This window comes from Thamnophis sirtalis, unplaced genomic scaffold (genome assembly GCF_051295495.1).
Source record: "Thamnophis sirtalis isolate CommonGarterSnake01/CBP01778 unplaced genomic scaffold, rThaSir2_p1.2 scaffold_1, whole genome shotgun sequence".
NCBI classification, from domain to species: domain Eukaryota; kingdom Metazoa; phylum Chordata; class Lepidosauria; order Squamata; family Natricidae; genus Thamnophis; species Thamnophis sirtalis.
In genome coordinates, this window is record NW_028261381.1 from 50,582,625 (window position 1) to 50,605,680 (window position 23,056).

Sequence of the window (23,056 nt, forward strand, 5' to 3'; positions counted from 1 at the left end):
ACTGGAGTTGCCAAGCACTGGTCTTCCATCACCACAGTCTTACAAGGTTTTAAGTAGAAATACGTTTTTACCTATTGATGATGGCCCAACTCCAAAACTTCTCAGTCAGCACTTACATGTAGGTATTTAATAACAAAAAGTAGTGAAGTTCCCCAGACAAACATTTAGCACTAAACCCCAATCTCACACTTCACATTCAGATTACTTAAAGTATGTCTCAGACATAGAACATGGATGATAATAATCTTTATTGCAATTTAAAGCTACACTGAATTTCTTCTCATACATATCTGATTAGCCACTTGATCTGATTCAAAGTGGCTCTTAAATTCTCCCATGTTAACAATCCACATGTAAATGTAATCTGTGGCATGGAAGTGGATGGTGTGGCTTTAGAGGTTATTACGGCAAGACGGCAGAAATGGCATTCTAATAGAAGACTATTTTGTACTGTGATGTCACCGTCATTGTTTTTGACAACCACAATACAGATTTTTTTGACATCCCTGCAGATGATGCTGAATACAATTGTCAAAGATTAGTGGGTAAGTCTAGGGAATTCACATAACAATATCAAAACTTTAGTTTAGACATAACTGTTTTCAGTAGATGGGAAAATGAAAGGCATTATATTACGTACCCGCAATCTATCCATGTTATAGTACCACGGCCTTTCACAGCTTGGGCTACATCAGATAATAACCTGAGCGAACTGTCAGCAGCTACCGCTGGGAGAAAGAAAGGAATATATTTATTTTAAAAATCATAAGCATCTAAACACAACTTGGCAGAATTCTTCCATAAAATATTTTGCCTTTTAACTGAATTTTCAAGGAGCACTAGAAACTAATAAATATTTCCAAATATAGTATGAACTTCACCCATAACCTTTTGCTGCATCTGGGATCTGAAACAGCATTTGAACATGCTCAGCGAGACATTTTTCCTACCTTTTTGAATAGAAAAGACTGTTTCATTTCACAAATTATTCCTGAAGTCATCTCAAAAGTACCTTGCCACTCAACAGAAAGTTTCTGTGGATAAACTACAAACCCCAAGCATTTTGTAGTGCACAAGATTAATTGCATGGTTCTTTCTATCTTTCCTGTATATTTTGACATATCCACATTGAATATATCTTTTTTATACTGAAGAACCATAAAGGTTTATTTATTGTCCATACTTTTTCTCACTACTTATTCATTTTGTTTATATATATATTTTATTCAATTTTCACATTCCATTTGCAATCATTTATATACAGGGTATTTACTATAAGAAAAGAAAAAAAAAGAAAAAGGGAATAAAACGAACAAGTAAAAAGGAAACACAACTCATCATTCACAACCCCACCTAACCCTTGCGTCCTCCATACACCCCATCTACCCCCTCCAACTTTCCTTTCTCCCTCTAACACTCCCCTCCTACTTCCCTTTCCCCTCAAGCCTTCCTTCTCCCCTTACTCCCCAGACACCCTCCTTACATTCCCCTTACTCCTTACATTCCCCTTACTCCTTCCTTACTCCTCCCTCTTCCTTCCCTCTACCTCCCTCCTTGGTGTATGCCTTTATTCGAGTGTTGTTTGATCTGATAAAAGTAAAGTAAACCAAGGAAAATAATAATAATAATAATAATAATAATAAAAAAGGAACCACCGTATATAAATACATTCTTGTTCTTATTAAAACTATATTAACATCCCCCCGCCCCACCCCCCACAATCCCCATCCCTAATCCTCCCGACTTCCCAGGGTCCACACCTGGCATTACCTTCTGTCTAAGATATCTTGTATACATATGGATTAAAAAATAAAAGTAATATATCAAAAAAAAAAAAAAAAAAAGAAAAGCAGAGAAAGAAAAAAAAGGAAAAAAAAGAAAAGAGAAAAGAGAAAAAAGAAAAAAAGAAACCACTCTTTGTGTTGATCTCAGCCCCCCATCTTTATCTATGCTTAAATAGTATAAATCATTCTATCTATATTTTATTCTCATCTCTTACTTCTTTGCTATTTACCCCGACCTTCTGTAGACTCTCCCGTTCCCTTCCTAAACCTCATGATCCCTTCCAGTAAGATTTAAGCAGCGTAGTTTATGCCATATATTCAAATATAACTTTACAGACAAGTAATCAAACTTTCCCATCTAGTAAAATTTAAACAACGTAAATGATCTTTCTTTACCCCTTTTTCAAACAGTAATTCAAAATAATCTAACCCGATTTCCCCTTCTTAGTAAAGTTAAGCAGCGTAGATCAGATATTACTTTACACAGGAATCAATTTCTGTAATTCCAACCGACTTCCCCTTCTAATAGAATTTAAATAACTTAGTTCATTCCACATGTATTTTACCCTCATCCCCCACTTGTCTGATATTTACCACTATCAAATTTATACTACCATTTGTTTAAAATATAACTCAGAGCGATTTGTAGCATGAATCCTTCCACATATTCCAATAATACTTTCAGCAAAATTCAGTTAACCTTCTATTTTAAGGTAGTCGCTTCTAACAAAGTTTAAACAACATAAATCATTCCACATTCTTTTTACAGTTATCTTAAGATAATCCCAAGCGGCTTCCTGTTCTAATAAGCTTTAAACAACGTAAATTTTGCCCTCATCCCTTGCTTGTCTAATATTTATCACAAATAACGTAGTACTACCATTTGTTTAAAATATAACTCAGAGCGATTTGTAGCATGAATCATTCCACATATTCCAATAATACTTTCAGCAAGATTCAGTTAACCTTCTATTTTAAGGTAGTCGCTTCTAACAAAGTTTAAACAACATAAATCATTCCACATTCTTTTTACAGTTATCTTAAGATAATCCCAAGCGGTTTCCTGTTCTAATAAGCGTTAAACAACGTAAATTTTGCCCTCATCCCTTGCTTGTCTGATATTTACCACAAATAACGTAGTTCATTCCACATGCATTTTACCCTCATCTCTTGCTTGTCTAATATTTACCACTATCAAATTTATACTAGCGTTTATTTGAAAAATAACTCAGAACTATTACAACCAACTTTCCCTTCAAATAAAAGTTAAGTAGCATGGATCATATTCAAATAATGCTTTCAGCAAGAGTCAGTTAACCTTCTATTTTAAAATAGTCCCATCTAACAAAGTTTAAACAACATAAGTCATTCCGCATTCTTTTAACCACTATCAGATTTATGCTAACGTTACTTTAGAATCTAGCTCAAAGTAGTTTCACCCAGCTTTCCCTTCTGATAAAAATTAGTCCACTTTTTCTACCGGAGAGAGGTCTCAAACCCCCATTCAGTCCTCAACTTTAGGAAGTCTTTTGAAGTATCTAAATTCTCGATCTGCGTTCTTCTGCTTCTCCGAGGGAGGAGGGGCTACCCCCTCCATCTTGCAGCCGCATAGCCAGCCGTTTGCTTTCTCCTTCCGCTTGTCTCTCCTCTCTTCCAAGCGCGTCAGGAAGTCCCGCCTTCAGAATCCTACAATAGAAATCTTGAGCCTCCGAAACAGAGTTAAGACGAAATCTTTGATTCTCAAATGTAACCGTGATGCCGGCAGGGGCCTCCCATCTGTATCGAATCTGTTGACTCCTAAGCTCTTTAGTTAAAAAGGCGTAGTCCCTTCTTGCTCTCAACATTTGGAAAGGTATATCTTTGAAGACAATCACGTCCTGGTCATCAACTCGGAGACTGTTATTATGAAACTTTTGCACAATCGCGTTTCTAGATTCTTTTGTAGAGAAATGTATAATTATGTCCCTCGGGAGCTGTCGCTGTTCCGCTATCAATGAGTTCTGGCGATAGATTTTCCGAATCTGCCAATCAAAGTTAAGTCCCGGGCCTCCCAGCGCATGGCTGAAGGCTTCAGCAAATGTCTGTTTCAAATTCTCCTGCTCCTTTTCACGAAATCCTCTGACTCTTATTGAAAATGCCTTCCTATCAAAATTTAGCGTCATAAGCTGTTCCTCGTTATTTCTAATTTTTTCTTGTAAAATTTGAATATTGGTAGTCAAATCAAAATTAGCCTTTTCCAGACTTTCCAATTTGTTCTCTATTTCAGCAGAGTAATCTGACAGGGCAGACACGGCTGCAAACGTATTCGCCTTCATTTGATTAACTTTAGATTTTAGATCCTCATAAAGTTGCAATACAAATTCCTTAAGTTCTTGCTTAAGGGCATTAAATATTTTAAAGAGATATTCCTGTGTTAAAACTTCTCCAGTAGAGGGCGTAGGAGACAAAGGCTGTGTTTCCAAAAAAGATTGTTTAAATTCTTTAGACACATTTGTAGCAGGACGTTTCTTTGATCTGGGTGCCATAATAGATAAACAAGTAAGCAGTGCTTCGCTCCCCTCTATTTCCAAAGAAAAAAAGTTTATTTTGTTAAGGAGCGGTCTGCAGGAAGATAAGCCCGGCTAAGTACATCCAGTAATCATCCACGGAGAGAAATCGCCATTTTAAAGTCTATTTAAACAAAGAAGTCTTTAAGACAAATGGTGCTGGTATTTAAGATAGTAATAAAAGCATAAATCTCACAGGGATGGTACCCTCCCGTATCAACTCTAGTTTGAAAAAAACTTTGTTTTGTCCTGGGGGGGGCTAGCCTGTCTGGGGCTGCCAAAAAAAAAAAAGGCAGCTGAGAAGAACTGGCCGGAGATAAAGGCTCCGCTTCGGCTGGATCTAATCTCTTCCACAGCCAAAAAAAGAAAAAGGCTGTGGCTTACGAATAGACCCTAACCTACGGAGCTATCCTCCCTGCCCCTTTCTTAGCCAAAAAGAGGTGCTATCTATGATCTTATTTAGATATACAGACCAGATCTCTGAGGAGCTCGGTGGAGCCCTCCTCGGCAACAGGCCACGCCCACAGGAAGTGAAAAGTACTTATTCATTTTGTTGTTTTGTCTGTAAAGATGTAAAAATAGCTGCACTATATCATACCATTCTGTCCTACAATAGCTCAATGGGATATTTATGAGAACATCACCACTTAGATATGCTCCATTGTAACTACTACTGGAACTTATTGTCTCTGATACTGATGGCAATATCCATAATCCATAACAATTGTTAATCAGTGATAGCTTTACTCTCTTAGATAGGAGACTTCTCCTCTCAGAAACATGCCCACCTGATTTCAGGTTTTATATCAGCTGATATCTTAGGGGAAAGATAGCTATTGTCACCTGTGAGTTCTTGAAGTCCTGCTCCACAGAAGTGAGACCCTCTTGCTGAAATTGGGCCTTTAAGAATAATTAGGATTGCTTCTGGTGTATTGCCCTCCTTGCTGTGTAGCAACATCCCTACTTCAACTGTTGCGGGGTTGATGGTGGAGTCCTTGGGCACTTTAACCTGCCCTCTTGTGGCATTGAGTCTGGGGTATATCAAAAATCCATTGAGTCCATGGCAACATAGACTTGTCTCAAATAATTGAGGACCCAACACATGCTGGAGATTGCTTATTAGTTCTGGTTTTTGTCTCAGGGCAATTGGAATATGATTTGGTATTGGAGGACATAAACATCCCTCTATTGCCATAGACAGATTATTCTTTGGCTGCCTTCCAGCTCACTCATGGTACCTGCCCTAACAAGGTGACAGGGTTACCATCCCAGATGACTGAAGGATCTTGCTGAGGAAGCTGAGAAAGCTTTGGAGGAAGCTTTCATGATTATCTGGGATTGCACTTTCCCATTCATAACTGGTATACAACTTGGGGCTCCTCCTGGATTCACAGTTATTGCTCAGAGGCAATTGTGGCTCTACAGGTTTTGCATAGGTCCATGCTGTATTGCAGTTGCACCTCTTTCTCAATTAGAAAGCTCTTGAGACTGACACTCATACTCTGGTCACCTCATGATAAAACTATTGTAATAGACTATACATTAAGTTGCCCTTAAAGAACCTCTGGAACCTACAACTGATTCAAAATGCAGGAGTGGGGCCAGTAACAGGCCTTTCTCATTATGCCCATGTATAGCTGCTGCTATGTAAGCTGCAATGGTATGCTTCTGAGTACAATTCAAGGTGATGGCCATTATGTTTAAGCCCTTCACAGCATAGAACCTGGTTATCTGAAGGACTGCCTAACTCCAATTGTTTCTGCCTACCTAGCACATTCAGGCCAAATTGGTGTGCTCCAGGTCTTCCTTTCCTGGGGTTCCAGAAAACCCTCAAGACCTAGTTCTTTTCCCAGGCCTGGGGTTAATGAGTTTGTGGGGCTTCATGTTGCGTTTTTATTGTTATGGCTGCTTTTACTCTGGGCTGTCTGATTTATTTTATCTCTTTAACTGTTTTAACTGTGGATTTGGACAACACCCAGACAACAACAACAACAACATCATCATCATCAATCATTTCTATAATCCTTTTTACAGTAATCCAGTTATGACTACAAGCTGTAGAAATACTTAAAATGTGTGCTTTTTCACATAATTGTGAATATGCAAACATAACTCTGGGCTCATTGATTTCTTCTTTCATTTATTTGGTTACATACAGGTTTCAGCCTTGACAAGTGATCTTTGGAAAATAAGGCTGAGTTGCTTTGTACTGCCTCTATTTCAGATAGAGTAGATTGAGCCAAAGCTAAGATTAGAAATCTCCATAATTTTGGGGAGCAAGATAGAGTTTCTCTCCTCTGAACTGTCCTCGTGAGGAAAATGTGTCACCCAATACCTATTGTGGATGAGGGACCTGTATAACACAAAACAGAACAGCAGCAGCACTAACTACGAAGCTATTTACCTACTGCTATACCTGGCTCTCCTCAGCTCTTTAGTCTACAATTCTTGAGCTGGACAGCTCTCATGCTATTCTAACCTTATGCCTGACCTGTTGGACAGCTCCCCAGACTTAGCAGTCCTGTGGAAATCTGAGCTCCATAGCATGGTGATGAGAAATAGAAACTAAGTCGGCAAAAACTTCAAATGTTAAAACATTTCTATGGAACAAAAATAGCCCTCCAAAAAGTTAAGTGTAATTACACAGTTTAAATTATCTTCTCCCACAATGTTTCCTAAAGTCATTTGCTGTTGAATAATAACTACAGGCAAGCGAAGAAACACATGATATAGTTCAGAGATACTAAAAATTCCTTATCTGAAATGAAAATTCAAATGTAGGGGGATACAACACACTTTGCCTGACTCTGTCTACAGTCACTCCCAAGCCCACTTTATACACATATGACAACAGACATGCTTAGCTCTAGAATCACAGCCCTATGAAGGGGGGAAATTTCAGTGTATTTCCAAAGAACCGGGAAGAAACTTCAGGTGTTATTACATAGAATTCTGTCATACAAATATGGCAGGTTACATGCAGAAAAAACTGAAGCTACCTTTTCGAAGGGCACACTGGGTTGGCAAAGAGCCTGAAGAATGTTAATCACCACCTATTTGCTGCAGATTTTCCTCAGACAATGTATCTTCAAATCTCAGTATTAGATAGCTTGGTTTTACACCAGATAAAGAAAAAAAAGCCATGATCTCAGCTAAGGTATTTTCCCTTACACAAACTGACTGAAGTAGACTTTGTGTAAAAGAATTTCCATTTTTGTGCTCATTGGGAATAATATATTGGCTTCATAAGCATTCTTAATTAAAGTATCACTTATGACTCTTTTATCTTTTAAACTACCTGAATACATTAGTTAATTTTGAAGTCATTTTTATGACTTTCTAGTTCATAGCATCCAGGAATTTAAAATTTTATTCACAAATGAACGGATAAAAAATAAAGTTATCTACCCACACTAGGTGGAAAACTGAAAGTTGTGCATTATTCTGTTCCAACCAATATATTTATTAGAAAATAAACTTGATAAGACATAGTGAATTTAATGTCAGCATAAGCATGCCTACAACTGTGTTATCACCTACTCTTTAATGCGACATATTTAAAAAGCAACCTCCAAAAAGCAGCATACATCAAAGATGCATAGAGCTTCTTCAGATATGTTCAGAATAAAAGGGAAAGAAAAAATCTTATCCCTCTTCCTTGCAATTTGCAGCCTTTTTGCGTACTATCGAAAGACCATAAAAAAGAGATAGTGTCCAGGATGACTTATGTAGATTTTTCTAGAATGTGTTTTCTAGATATTGTAGATGACACTGGTTTTCTATTGCCTTTTCCCTCTGCTGCATTTATCTCATAGCTGATTATTTCATAGCACCAATGTTTATAGTTTAATTTAACTATAGTTTATAGTTCCTTGTGGGAACCTGGGCGGACCAGAAGCCATTTCTAAGCTATGCCTTTCACTAATAAATATTTCAATAGTTTCTATTCATCAAATTTAGGCACCTCCCATCTCACTATATCAGCTTCTCTATTTGCACAAACAATTTTTCTGTAATTTAGTACATTGTTTGACAAAGTTTTGCTTAAACATGCAAATGAAAGAGAAAATGTATTTGTTTTACATACAAAACAAGCAGATTATAGTGTAGTTGTACCACGTCAGCCCAGCCATTCTGAACAGGTTACAGTTCAGCCAAACTGAATACCTGAGCAATTTCATTGTTGCATGCTTTGGCCAAAATAAACTCCAAAGAGACTCTTGTGTGGCAAATAATGCAAGCTTGTTCCTTCTCTCCTCCTCCGCACTAACCACCCAACAACCTTAACAAAGTCTTCCTTCCTCTTGGCCACCACATCTGGATTAAAGCATTGCATTACTCAACCAGTCCATCTATCCCTTTTCCCAATCTTCCTGGCATCTTCCTTCCCTTAGCTGCTGACACTGCATATCAATCATGGCATCTCCATCAGCCAACTCACCCGGCCCACTGAACTTCATAAAGCTTTTTGCTCCTGTACTTTCTCTTAGCCATTGCTGCTGAAGACAGCTTTCCTATTCCGCACTGGCTCCCACCTTGGAAGGTGTGACCCAGGAAAATGTAATATGGTCTATATCCCAACTAAATTCCCAGGGTCTATGAAGAGATCCATATCTATTGTTGCCCCCACAAAATGGGATATCCTTCCCCAGAAGGTGAGGCAGGCACCCACTCTCCTGGCCTTCTGAAATGTGGTTAAAGCCTTGCCTGGGAGGCACAAAGGATTATGCCATTGTGGGATTATTTGATGCCATGAAAGTGCCCCCCCTCAGTCTTTATTAACCAATTTTACCAGGATCAAATGGCCTTCTTGGAATTTTTTGGTTTTTTAAAAAAAAATTAATTTCATAATTTTTAAAATTTTAATCCTAAATTAACTTCAATATTTTAACTTTACTTTTATATGTTGTATTATATGCTGATATTATACTGTACACCCCCGAGAATCCCTTTGGAGGGAGATGAATGGCCTAGAAATACGAAACATACATATGTATGTACATTCGTACATACATACATACATACATACATACATACATACATACATACATACATACCGTATTTTGGACTATAAGACGCACCGGTGCATAAGATGCACTGGTGTATAAGACGCACCAAGATTTTGAAAAGGTAAGTAAGAAAAAAAAGTTTTTGTCCTCCCTGGCCCCCAGGAGCACTCTGCAGGCTTCAGCAGGGCTGGGGGAAGGCAAAAATGCCCCTGTTTTTCACTGAAATGGGGGCATTTCTTCCTTCCCCCTGCCCTGTTGAAGCCTGCAGAGTGCTTCTGGGGGGGGGGGGGTAGGCAAAAACACTCCAGTTTTTCTGAAAAATGGCCCATTTTTCACCCGTTTTTCACAAAAATGGGATGCAGGGGTGGGGCTTCAGGAAGCCAAAAATGGCTCTATTCGGTGTATAAGACACACCAACATTTCCATGCTCTTTTTTGTGGGGGGAAGGTGCATCTTATACTCCGAAAAATATGGTACATACATCAGAACATGCATATTTAATCTGAGCAAGACGGCCCTAAGTTAATGTTCTATTCATGGAATAATCTATTCATGGTACACATGTATATTTTTAATTTAACTTTTTTAAAAAAATTAGTTCAAATCCAAACTTATATCTATTTGTTAGCCTATTTATCTACATATTTATGTACAGAAATCCAACTTTGATTTGAGCTTGCAAGCTCAATCAATGTAAATCATGTTTGATAGCTACTTTCACCACTTTCAGGTGAGGAAATAATAAGAAAGTTTTCCTATTCCAAAATTCAGCAATCTGATATCTTGATTATGATTGGATAGGTCAGATATCAGACCAACCATATCACAATTCATGACCATCAAATCTAGCACATACAATGGTTTTGGCAGTTACAATATAATTATATTAGTATGTCACAGTTCAAGTTCTGCAATTATATTTTGTATAAGTTCTGCAATTGCTGTTTTCTATTTGTAATTAATAAAGACAAATTTGAAAGAAAGCCAAACTTATTTTCACAAAAACAGGGAGAAACACTACTTTCAGTTACCGGGGATTCCACAAAATTCTGCTGTTGAATCAAATGCTGCTCACTAACTGATTTATTGTAATATCAGACAAGTATGAAATTCAGAGAAGCTAATTTGTCACAGGAAAATATCCTCAAATCAGTTACTCAGATATAGCTGTCCCTTCCATCCCTCCCCCACTCCCAGCTCAAAAGCAATTCCTTCAGAAATTGTGATTTGGAGTCGGAAGCCTAAGTGCATAACACATTTGTTAAAAGCACACATAATTTGGCTAGTTTCTTATTCCTTGACTTAAAAAAAAGTGTGAAGGAGAAGGCATCCAGGTCATTAAATTTGGTCTAATTTTTGAGCTAACGGGCAGAAGTGCATCTTCTTGCCAAGTATACATCATAACAATTATACATAAGTGTAATTAACCCGTGTTCTAAACGGGCCAGGTTCATGCAAACCATCTTGCCAAGAGCAGTTCACAATCTGTTATGGATGATTTTAAAAAAGTAGAAGAAAAACTGCACTGCAGAAAAGGGGATAGAGGTGGAAGAAGAAAACAAACAGCAGCAGAAGCAATGCTGGCTTAAGCAAGTTCATAATAACAGAATGAGACAGCAGGTGGGTGGCTAGCAGGCAAGAGGTTAATAGGAATTGATGAGGCATCAGATAATGCAAAGCACATGACAATAAAAATGCATAAATAGGCATAAACAAACAACCGTGTAGGATTAAAACAAGTGTTACCGGTTTGCCAAATAGGCAGAGGGGCTAATTATTTTGAGGGACTTTGTGTTTCTTATGGTTTCTGACTGTCCTGTTAGAACTGAGAGTTGGGTCTCTATTGGATTTGAAGATTAAGTAATTCCATCTACCAAGATACAGGAAACAGGTCTTGTCTGTTGCCCCACCTGCTGCTTGAACAGCATCCCCTTGAACATTTGCACGACTCCCAACTTACCAGCTTTTAAAATAGCCTTTAAATATTATTTTTGTCCCCTAGACCTTAGGTTAGAATGCTTGGGGGTGTGTGGGTTTCTACTTCTGTTGGGGTGAGCAGATGTCAGTATCTTTTGGGGTTGATTTTGATTTTATTGGTTCTTTACGCTCAGCCATGTCACTGGAGTTGGATGACCTAGAAATTTGATTATAAATACATGAATAAAAACTGAGGAGAAAAGCAAGCAGATATCTGTTGTATGCACATAAGGATTATACCATAAACCATATACCATAGTGGAAATGCAGGTTAAAATACAGCAATAAAAAAATAAAAAAAATAAAAAGCAACTATCTGTTTCTGGAAAAACCAAGCAAAATGATAGGAAAAGTGCCTCAATATAAAATAGCTGTAAATACATTTAAAAACTATCTCTATAGTTATTGGTTGCATACTTTGTGCAGATATTTTTTAAAGAGAACTGCTATAGATATAACAATAAAATAAGAAGTAATTTGACAACATTATGAGACAGATCAAGTAAGCAGAGAAGAATTGATTATTGATTTAAACTCACTCTAAATGTTATTCGCAAGTTTTAGTTTCTAAAGCAGACCCTGTAGAAGTGTTGTGCAAAATCTCGATTTTGAAACATTTTCCTGCTTTTCCTATCTTCTCATCTAGGCTTAGCATGTTTGTTTAAATACTAATTACCCTTAAAATGTTTTTAAACTGAAGAACACTTACCAGATTTGGAATATAGCACCAACACATTATTTCGTGTTCTCAACAGCTTCTTGAAGTCCTTCTGATCACTAATTTTTTCTATCAGAGGCGATATCTTTGATGGTAACACACATGCTGGAAAGATAGCCTGCAGTGGCAAGATAAAAAGTAAAGTACAAGTAAATTTCAAAAGGAAGTCTTATTATTATTATGACACAAATTCTTTAACCTTAGCCTCAGAAAAGGGCACGTGCATCTGCTTTGGATTCCTTTCTAAATGAAGTCCTGAGGAAAATTGTATAGCATAGCAAAAACCCAATTCTTTCTGTTGGCTGAGTGCACAATAAACGAGAAATCCAGTTCAGCCAAACACAGCTGCAGTATTCGCACAATATGTTATGCCCAAACAAATAAATGTTATTATGTCTTAATGTGAACCCAAGCACTAAGTTGTTTTTGCCCTCTCATGCATACAATAACTCTGAACTGCAAGTGCAAAAGAATGGAAAAATAGGAAGTGATAAACACTACAGAAACACATTAGAGCTACAAAAGACTCTTGAATTTCTATTCTCATGTCTCACTGCTGCAATTTCAATTCCTGGTACTAAAGATGCTAGATATCTATCAGTATGCTTAAGAGAGAGATTCTTAAATAAACCAAGAACTACTAGTGTTCCATTCACTAGGGAATGGGCTGATCAGAATTATTTTTCACCACTTTCACAGGTCATGCCCACTGCTATTCTCAATGTACACCAAATATTTGCAACCCATAGCCCTATGTAGGGTATCCATAATTTCTCCGCCATTATTCATTTTGACTAGGGCTACTGGGAACAGATTTATCAGCATCTGGAAGATCAACCATTGCCTATTTCTTAGGTGCAAAGCAGTGATGGGTACTAGACACTGTTCCCTCTAAGGTGCACGGCTGCGCGGCCGCGCATGTTGCAAGAAAACCCCGCGCAGCAGTTTCTATCTGCCGCGCAGAGATTTCTGTAAAGCAAACGTGGGGAAGTCCTTTGCAGGAGGCTACAACTGGCCACCTGCAAAGGACCTCCCCAGACTTGTTTTGAAGAGCATGGCTCCCTTGGAGAGGGGATTCCTTCCTGCGAGACCCCGTCCAGAAAATGCGGGGAGCGGCAGCGGAGACCCGGGGCTGTTTCTGCTGCAACCGCTGGACTGTGGGGCTGGGAAGGGGGTGGGAAGAGCAGCGGGGCTGGCGGTGGCCGGCGGTAGCAGGCTGATTCGCCTCCTCCTCCTCCAACAGCACTGCCGGATTTCCACTCAACGCTGCGGGGGCGCCAGCGGGAGCTTTGGCGGCTTCACCTCAGCCGCAGCGCTGGGCAGCAAATGTGTTGGTGCTATTGGAGGAGGAGGAGGAGGAGGCGGCAGCAATAGCACCTGAGGACAGGACAAGAAGCAATGGAAACTTGTCAGAAGGAGACTCAAGCTGGAAATAAGGAGAAATCTGACAGTAAGAACAATTAAAATCAATGGAATCTTAATTCATTTGCTACAGGTTTTCAAAAGACTGGACGGCCATTTGTCTCAGATGATATAAAGACTCCTGCCTTGGACAAGGGGCTGGACTAGAAGACCTCCAGTATCCCTTCTGATTCTATGATTTTAAAAACCACAAGCTTTTTACAGCTCGCTTACAACTTTACCAAATTTAATTCAGCCATTTCCTTTTGTTATTAAATGGGTATTGCTAGTTCAATGCACATGTGCTCCACTTTTAAGATGCTGAAAAAATCCCCATGACCTGCAACAAAATTCATTCTTCCACTCTTATCTTGCCCTAACTTCTGATAGGTTCCTGAAATATAGATCTATAAAATTTAGTGAAAATATTTCTATCTATTTTAATACAGACTCGTAAAACAGATTGGGACAAATGACATTAGTGCTCTGGGATAATAGCAGGTTTACTCTATTTGGATTTTCAGATAAAAGGTATCTTTTGTGCTAAGTTCTAACAATGTAGTTCTCTAATGTAACTATGAAACAGTCCAAATATATAATTCCCCTCAGGGAGGAATTCTGGGAGTTGAAGTCCACAAGTCTTAAAGCTGTCACGTTTGAAGACCCTTGGGTTTTTTTTCCCCTAAAGAGTTAGGGATGCAAGGGTCTTGTAACAACAGCTTTAAGACTTGCGTGCTTCAAATGCCAGACTTTCTGAGCCAACATTTTGGTTGCTAAGCAGGAGCATTGTTAAGTGATACTGATATTATATAACACTTTTAATTAAGCGGGTACCTTGAATAAACATAACTTTGAGTTTCAAATAATACTGATTTTGTTATTGTCTTAGGTGACATCTGTGAAAAAAATTCAGGTGAAAATATGCCGCTCAAACACTATACTTTTCTGCTCACACTGAAAAAAAATTAGAGGGAACATTGGTTCCAGATCTTGTTCCAACCGGTACAGTTGCAATGGGCCCGGCATCGTCCACATGGACGTGCACAGTGCACACATGCGTCTCACCGCTTCTGCGAGCCTCTGTGACGCTCAGTGGAGCGTCGTACAGGTGCTGTATGCGCTGTGCACGTAAGCACCGAAGACTTAAAAGACCTGTAAGGAGCTCGGGCGGGTGAGTGGGCCCTCTGGAGCACCCTACCGGAATGGTAGCCAGTGCTCCGGGCAGGCTCCAGTACACCTGTACTAGGGCCTACCGCCTGCAACCCACCACTGGTGTAAAGGTCTAAAATTCTTTCTCTCTCTCTCTCACGCTGTACTTTTAATGAAAGCATGAGTGTTAACTGGGCTGTTCAGCCTTTACATATGTTAACAGCTGTTCTGTCACTACAGTGAAACAAGTTTACGGTTGATCACAGAGCTCTCTCAGCTCATCTGCCAAAGCAGCTACTAAGATACCTTTTCTCTGCTGTAAATGATAAGTTTTTAGAGATCTACAGCTGATTATGGGGACTCCCATAATGTCTAAGAGTCGAAGTTCTTTACCATTACCAAGACATATATTGGGGGGGGGGGAGGATTTTGTTAATGGCCACACACACACACACACACACACACACACACACTTATTGAATGTACTGTATGTACCACCAACACCATACCATGCTCATTGAGTAATTCTAACAAGATGTCAGGCCTGGAAGCCATCTTTTGCATTGAGCCTTCAGGCCTGCCACATTCAATGTGGGGGGGGGGGGAATGGGAGGGGAGATTATATAGAGTATGGGAGGTATATAGTCATAAAAACATTCCTTTCTCAGAGAGTCAAGTACATCTTGCCCGGCCTCTGGAGGGGTATGACTGGGAGGCATCTCCAGTTGGCATGGTGCCTGATTGGGCCATGTGACAGACATGTTGGTGCTGGGCAGGGTCTTGGACTTTCATTTGGGTGGGGAAAACCTGGAAGCTTTCATATTCGGGTTTTCCCAGATGTGCCAATATGACATCTCTAATAAAATGGAACTTTGGGGAACTTCAAGCCTCGGAGTCTTCTTTCGTTGGGGATGTTACTTGGAACCCTGACATAAAGATTGCTTGTTAAATTAAAAGTCCCCTTCCCACAGATTGAACATGCTTTCTTGGCTAAAAACATTGCCTATTTTTCTTTTACTTGCTGCGACTACAGTCTGGGTATCCTCTAGCTTAGTGTTTCTCAATCTTGACAACATGCTGGCTGGGGAAGTCTCACAGCTGAATTGCGTTTATGTGAAAGTTGCCAAGGTTAAGAAATACTGAGGTAGATTATGGATCTCAGCACCCATAATTTTTAGGAATAGCCATATTGGTTGGGCATTCTGTAAATGAAGTCCACATGTCCAGAGAAAATCCCCTTAATGTGTAAGGCTGATTTGGAACAATGTGTTTAAAGAAATGATTTTGTATTTCATATACGCTGTTCCTGTTTCCGGTATTAAATATTTGAATTATTAACAAAACATCCTCCATAGTTTTTTTCCTGACTTTCATAAAGATCTCTAATAAATAATCTCATGGATTACAACTGAGCTACCAAACCCTAATCCTAACCTGCCAGAATGTGAATATCATGGCAAGATCATTCTTAACAGAGAGTCCCTACAGCAAAATCAGGCCTATGAGCAACCCTTGCTATAAACTATTTTTTTTAGTCAGAAGATGATAATGAGTATGATGATATCATCTATTCCAGCGGTTCCCAAACTTGGCAACTTTAAGACTTGTGGACTTCAACTTCCAGAATTCTCCAGCCAGCAGAGCTCTGCTGGCTGGAGAATTCTGGGAGTTGAAGTCCACAGTCTTAAAGTTGCCAAGTTTGGGAACCACTGATCTATTCAATCGTGTGTGACTCTTGGAGATTCTCTACACGCTTTCCAATTTTGTACTACTTTGGATTTTCTATGCTTTTCAACTGGTGTCAGATTTGATGGTTTCCAGCCGCCATGTTCTTTGATGGGCTGGTTTTCTCTTAATGCTAATTCTTCCAAACATAATTGCTTTCTCCAGTGAATTTCCCCACATGACATGGCCAAAGTAAGTGAGACACAGTTTCATGATTTCGCCTTCTAGTCACATACCTTGTTTTTAGTGAGACTGCATTAACATAAAACTAGTTCCACTTATTTATCTGATAAGATTCTGAGAGATCAGAGATGTTTCTGCTGAAATTGTTGGTTAGGCTTCAGATAGCTGCAAGCAGGCAGGAAGTATTCAAATGGTTCCTCTCCAGTAGTCATCCTGATTTTTTTTTAAAAAAAAAAATCCAAAGCCTATTCCTGTGGAATTATTCAGAGAAAAGTCTTGTACTAGCAATCCAGGAGATGCTATTTCCTTTTTTATAACACAAATAATTTTGTGTTAACTACTGAATATCACATGTCCTTTTACAATAGCTACAAAATGCAATCAAAACTACAGTAGAGAGGTTGGACCACTCTATCTATAATGCAAGTACTGGGTGAGACTATACCTGTTTCTTTCTATCCCTTATCCTTCCACTTATTTCTCTTTTGTCAGCTATTGTTACCAAACATCCTGAATCAGAGGCAAGAGCAGGCATTATTGGCTGCTGCCCCAAAACTATAGAAAACCTTTTTATAAGAGCCAAAGTGTTCGGTCTGTTATTATTATATTCAGTGTGCTCTTTAACCCTTTTTTATTTTACAAAGACTTGCATTTTCTGCTCAGTATGCCTTTTAAAGCAATTGCCTGATATATTGGTTATACATTCTGTTTGTTATTATATAGGTTACATGGTTTGCATTTTATACCTTAATGTCATCTCATGATTAACAGGCAGCCCCTATTTTTATTATATATTCTCCCAATGCATACATAAAGAGAAAATGCATATTCTACACTATACCGAAAAATAAAAAATACTTCCATACTAATCATATATTATTCAGTGAAATGGTATGTTTTTCTTTAGTCAATGGTTAATGTAGACTAAAAAACATAAAAAGGTGTTTTTAGACTCCACATTGATGTCAGGAAATGGCTCTGTACCTTGCCATACAAACATACATACATACATACATACATACACACACACACACACACATATTGCTTGTAAAATTAAACTATTAATTCCAATATATTTGTAGTTTAATTTTATTCAAGTAAAAATGAGAAAATTAATCAATGAATTGATGACCGGGATACAATGGATATATGTTTTCCTGCACAAATTCTGCCCAACATTCTTAATATTTATTTTAATTTATTAAATTTATATGCTGCCCATTTCACAAAGCAACTCTGGACAACTATATATTGTGCTCACACAGTGGGCTGAAGTAACACTTATCAATTATCCAGGCCTATTTGGTACTAATAGTTATACCACATCAGATCTCAATGCATAGCCTTCAAATAAAAAGGCATATATACTGTATTTAGCAACAACAATATAAAACAATAATATATAGAGAGAAACCTGAAAAATTCTGAGAAAATACCTCAGTCCCCATGGAACCTCATATGTAGCCAACCAAAGAGGTCCACTAAAAAACTGCTACTCATGGTGTTCCACTGTTGAGAGATAAAAGAGGCTCAGCTTAAAAAGTCATCAATGGTGCCCATTTTTTTGGATTAGCCTCCTTCTTGATGTTAGACTTCTGGCCCCTTTGGTGATAGCCTTCTAGAAACCAGCAAAGTCTCAATTCTCTGAAGGGTGTTTGGGATGTGATCCTTCATCCTTATCATTTGTTCTTTAATCATCATCATCATCATCATCATCATCAGAGTTTTTTAAAGAAGGCATTGGACAACCACTTATTATAATAATGTTCTGGATTATGGTACTTTGGAAGTTGTGACATTTTTAAATTTTTCAATAGCATACTAGCAATCATCCAAAACATAATCAAGTAGAAGACCCACAAAGAGAGAGTTAGAGAAGAACCAGGTACCTAAACTGCAAATCACAATATTTATTGATTTTAACTGCAAGTTTGGGCAGCTAACAGAATCTAAAAACAAAACCATCATTAAAATAAGAAGAAAATTAGAGATAAAGACAAAAACATACTATTGCAACTAGGGAAATCAGTTAGCTCAATTAACTTCCTGACACTTGTTTGTTCCTAGGCAAATACCTAGTTTTTAATGACTTTTCAAAAGCAATAGCACTTAGACTTATATACAGCTTCATGGTGCTTTACAACCCTCTTTAAATGATTTATAGTGTCAGTCTATTGATCCCAACAATCTGGGTTCTCATTTTACTGACCTTGGAAGGATGGAAGGCTGAGTCAACCTTGAGCTGGTGAGAATCGAATTGCTGAACTGCAGGCAGCCAGCAGTCAGCAGAAGTAGCCTGCAGTACTGCACTCTAACTATTGCGTCATCACAGCCCACAAGGCAACAAAATCAAGGCTAGCCTAATATCAGATGGTGTCCCAGAAGGTAGCTGCTATAGAGCAGCTGTCCCCAACCTGTCTGACAACAGAGACTGGCTTCAGAAGAAAATTTTTCTTCCAAAGATATCCCACATCTTCACAGATTAAGATTCATTTGCTCACCTGCTGCTTAAGCAGCCCAGTTCCTAACTTGCCACAGACCGATATTTGTCTGCAGCTAGGGATTGAGTAACCCTTCTATAGGAGATTATTTATAAATTACTTGTTACTAATATTAATTAACAGATGAATTAAATAATGAATTAATGAATTGATAAAATAAATAATAAACAATTATTTGTTGTTGCTAAGGAGATTGTGGGGGAACTAGAAGTAATCACAATTCTTAAGCAGTTACATTAGTTTTATTAAAACACAAAAAGCAAGAATGTGATTTATATCTACACCTTGGATAAACAATGCCAAATGAAATTTCTACTAAGCACTGTGCAAGGAAGAAACAAGGAACTGATAAATGTCTTATTCTGACCAAAACCTAGTATTATTTCTTATTCCCATGATAAGCCTTTTTTTTCCTTGAGAAAATGAGATAGGTTGGCAAGAATGGGAAAGTGATGCCTGTGAAACTTTATGAATATTAAAAATCTATCTATTTTCAAGACAAATAATGTTCCGGCTAGAAGCTAGAGGGATATATAATTTATACATTGATTGTCTAGCAGGATAGGTGAGCATTATCTAATAGTAACATGAGACACACATTTTAGCTCCATAATATATTAGGTTTGACTTGTATCTCCTAGGACATCTTTATTTTCCTTATGAAAAACTATTATTTACTGAATGTTCATCCCAGAGATCTTGTATTAACAGTATGAAATGTATCAACTTACATCAGTTTGGAGCTATAAGCTCCATTGTAAGGTTGAAGACTATACCTTAATAAGATATTACAATAATATATTTTATTTCAGTCACCTACTCTATTATGTGTAAGTTGGGGTCAATAACTATCTGTTTTATATTTGCATGATATAGGAAACAAATCATTATTGATTTGATCATATGCATATATTTTATAAAGTAGAAGCTGAGTTCACCTTAATAACATGGTTTGACTTAACCAAAAATGGTAATGATTCATACATGCTACACCCTAACCAAATTACATCAGGGGTTAATGCATCTTATGAAACTATATAGTTGGTCACTTTTAAATTTTGCAGATGCAATTTTTTTCTCCATCTGGGTACCTGCTTAGAAAGATAATATGAACAACAAGCCCTCTGTTATTCATATCTTTTTGGACAAATGCCAATTCTTTGGTTATCTCAGTATCTCTTCAAAGACAAGAAATAACTGAACAGATTTTAAGTGCTTTGAACATTATTATGACATTCGAGCAATTAAACCTTAGTCTCTTCTTAGCTAGGATGAACAAATCAGCATGCCATATAAAGCCTATAAAGACTGGAGCTCAATTTATATAGACAAGTGATGCTACATGATTTAGGATACAATACAATGGTCATCCATATCAGCTCTCCTAATTTTTGCAACAGGCTATACCAGTGATGGCTAACCTTTTGGTCCTCACTTGCCAAAAGTGCACATGTGCGCACAACAGCACGCATGTACGTGCAACAGCACACATGTGCGTGCCCACACCCATAATGCAATATGTGCATGACGCCCCCCCCCCACATGCATGCAGGTGTGGACTCCCACTGCTCCACGTTTTGGGCCAAGCAGGCCTCCCTGCAGCACCTCCTGGGACCAAAAATGGGGCACGGGGAATGCTGCATGCCCTGTGCTCCTGCCCCCCATATGCCCCATGCCGCATGCGTGGCAGAGACCCGAAAATCAGCTGGACGGCAGGAGGTACACATGCATGCGTGGTGGAGCTGAGCTGGGGTGATGGCACACATGCCCACAGAGAGGGCTCTGTGTGCCACCTGTGGCACGCGTGCCATAGGTTAGGTTCGCCATCACAGGACTATACTTTTTAAGAGTGATAGCAAGGCTGTGCTATTTAGCCTTTAATACAAAAATATTTGAACTATGCCTCAATTACCAGATTATTTAACAAAATACAGGAGGCTTTTAATTTATTTAAATAAGCACATCTCAAACTGCACATAGGATTTTTAAAGTCATTTCTTTCAAAAATTAATATAGGAAAATGCAGCTTAAGGAAAGTTTCCACCCTCCACACAGGTGCAATGAATTTTTGTCTTGTATCAAAAATCTACTACTTGGAAAGAAAGCTTAAAAGTGGACCATTAGTTTGTACTTTTATATGCTTTTGCATGTAGTATGACAAACATAGAAAGCAGTCATTTTGATCATGTGACCATGGAAATGCTGCAACGTTAATAAGTGTGAAACACAGTCAACACTGACTTATTTTTGTGACTTTGAGTGGTCACTAAATGAACGGTTGTAAGTGAAGGCCAAGCTGTATTTCTCTTCAGTTATATTACAGTCAATCTTTCTTGATCAATATTGTACTGGAAAGCTAGTTAGATACTTTCAGTATGTAATTTCATATAACAACTCTATAATAAAAGAGACATAAATACATTATTATGAGACTCAGATGTCTTTATGTATTTTTCACTTCCTTTAACATGCTGTGCCTCCTATGCATGTTTATTCAGTGTTCAAATATAGCTTATTCCCAAGCAAGAAAGGGTGTGTTTCAAACTCTAATTTGCTTTAAGTGGGAAAATGGATAGAATAACATATCAATATCACAGAAATGCCAAGTGAATAAATTATAGTGTGAAAGGGTAATAAACTCATGGTAATAGATCAGTAACAGTCTTATGCATGACAAAGTTTGAGAAGTGCATAACAGACCATAACTATCACATTGGAACCACAAAATGAGCTGCACAAAAAGAAATTATGGAAGAGCTGCCTTCATTTTGTTAAAAACTAACAATGAATTCAAAATGTCAAAAATCAACTCTGTGAAGGGATGCTATTGGGACTTATTCATGTTTAGGTTTACCAAATATTTTGGATTTTGAGATCAACTTGTGTGTGTGTGTGTGTGTGTATAAATGAATAGTATAAAAGGATTAATACTAACAGCAACAGCAATAACAACAGCATTCCTCTACCAAGGCACAAAACAAATAAAATTCATGATCAGTGCACAAATTAACAACTGAACCTAACTATCCAGCCACTACAATCATCCATATTAAACAATATCATCTGAGAATATCAAAATGTACATGCATTTGTAATTCATATAAATAAATACTAACCTATAACTATCCATATATACAAGAATTAATTTGGGTAAATAGCCCCTGTACTAATAATCCATTTGTCAGGGTTTCAAATAGCATCCAAAAGTAAATCAGAGTCAAAGGCAAAGTATTGCTCAAACTTCCAATTTATTAAGAGAGTCATACTGGCACATCTGGGAAAACCCGAATCTGAAAGCTTCCCGGTTTTCCCCACCCAGTTGAAAGTTCAAGATCGTGCCCCCACACCCACAAGTCCATCACATGGTCCAATCTTCCACTTCCATGCTGGCAGTTCCACCCATCTAGGTGAAGAGGTACGAAGACAAAGGATGACCTTGGCAATCTAAAAGGAATTTTATTTTGGTTACATCACATCCTACTCCTTACTACCCCCCTCCCATTTCCCCACTATAGAAACAGCATAGTAGACAGAAGTGTGGCAGGCCAAAGATCCCAAAAGGAACCTGGCTGCAGGCCTGACACCATTCATCAAATAGAAAAGCATTTTAATTTCCTTTAAAAGGCCATCAAAGTTTCACAGGGAAATGGGAGAAGAGAACAGATTCCAAAGCTACAGATGGGCCCAGGTTCCCCAAAACATAAATAAAGAAAAATATTTGTAGCTCAGGGTTGAAATGAGGAGTCCTTGGTTGGAATTGGAATTGGAATTGATTTTATTTGTAGGCCGCCCTTTTCCCTGAGGGGACTCAGGGCGGCTCACAGAAACCAGGGAGAGGGGAATACAATACAATACAGTACTAAGACGACAACACATAATAAAATAATACGCAACATGCATACAACATTCGGGCGGGGTAATGGTCCTTATCCCCAGGCCTGACGGGCGAGCCAGTTCTTCAAGGCTGTGCGGAAGGCCTGGACGGTGGTGAGGGTACGGATCTCTACGGGGAGTTCGTTCCAAAGGGTCGGGGCCGCTACTGAGAAGGCCCTCCTCCTTGTGG

At 38.4% G+C, this 23,056-nt stretch overlaps 1 protein-coding gene across 1 annotated transcript in view; it reads right to left on the reverse strand.

The window, feature by feature from the left end:
• PDIA5 (protein disulfide isomerase family A member 5) overlaps positions 1-23,056 on the reverse strand; it is a 255,318-nt gene that overhangs the window by 175,318 nt on the left and 56,944 nt on the right. Inside the window, exons 2-3 of the mRNA XM_087711801.1 lie at positions 12,026-12,152; positions 641-728 (exon numbers count right to left, since the gene is read on the reverse strand). Coding sequence (XP_087567927.1) covers positions 641-728; positions 12,026-12,152 — 215 coding nt within the window. The remainder of the gene's footprint in view (positions 1-640; positions 729-12,025; positions 12,153-23,056) is intronic.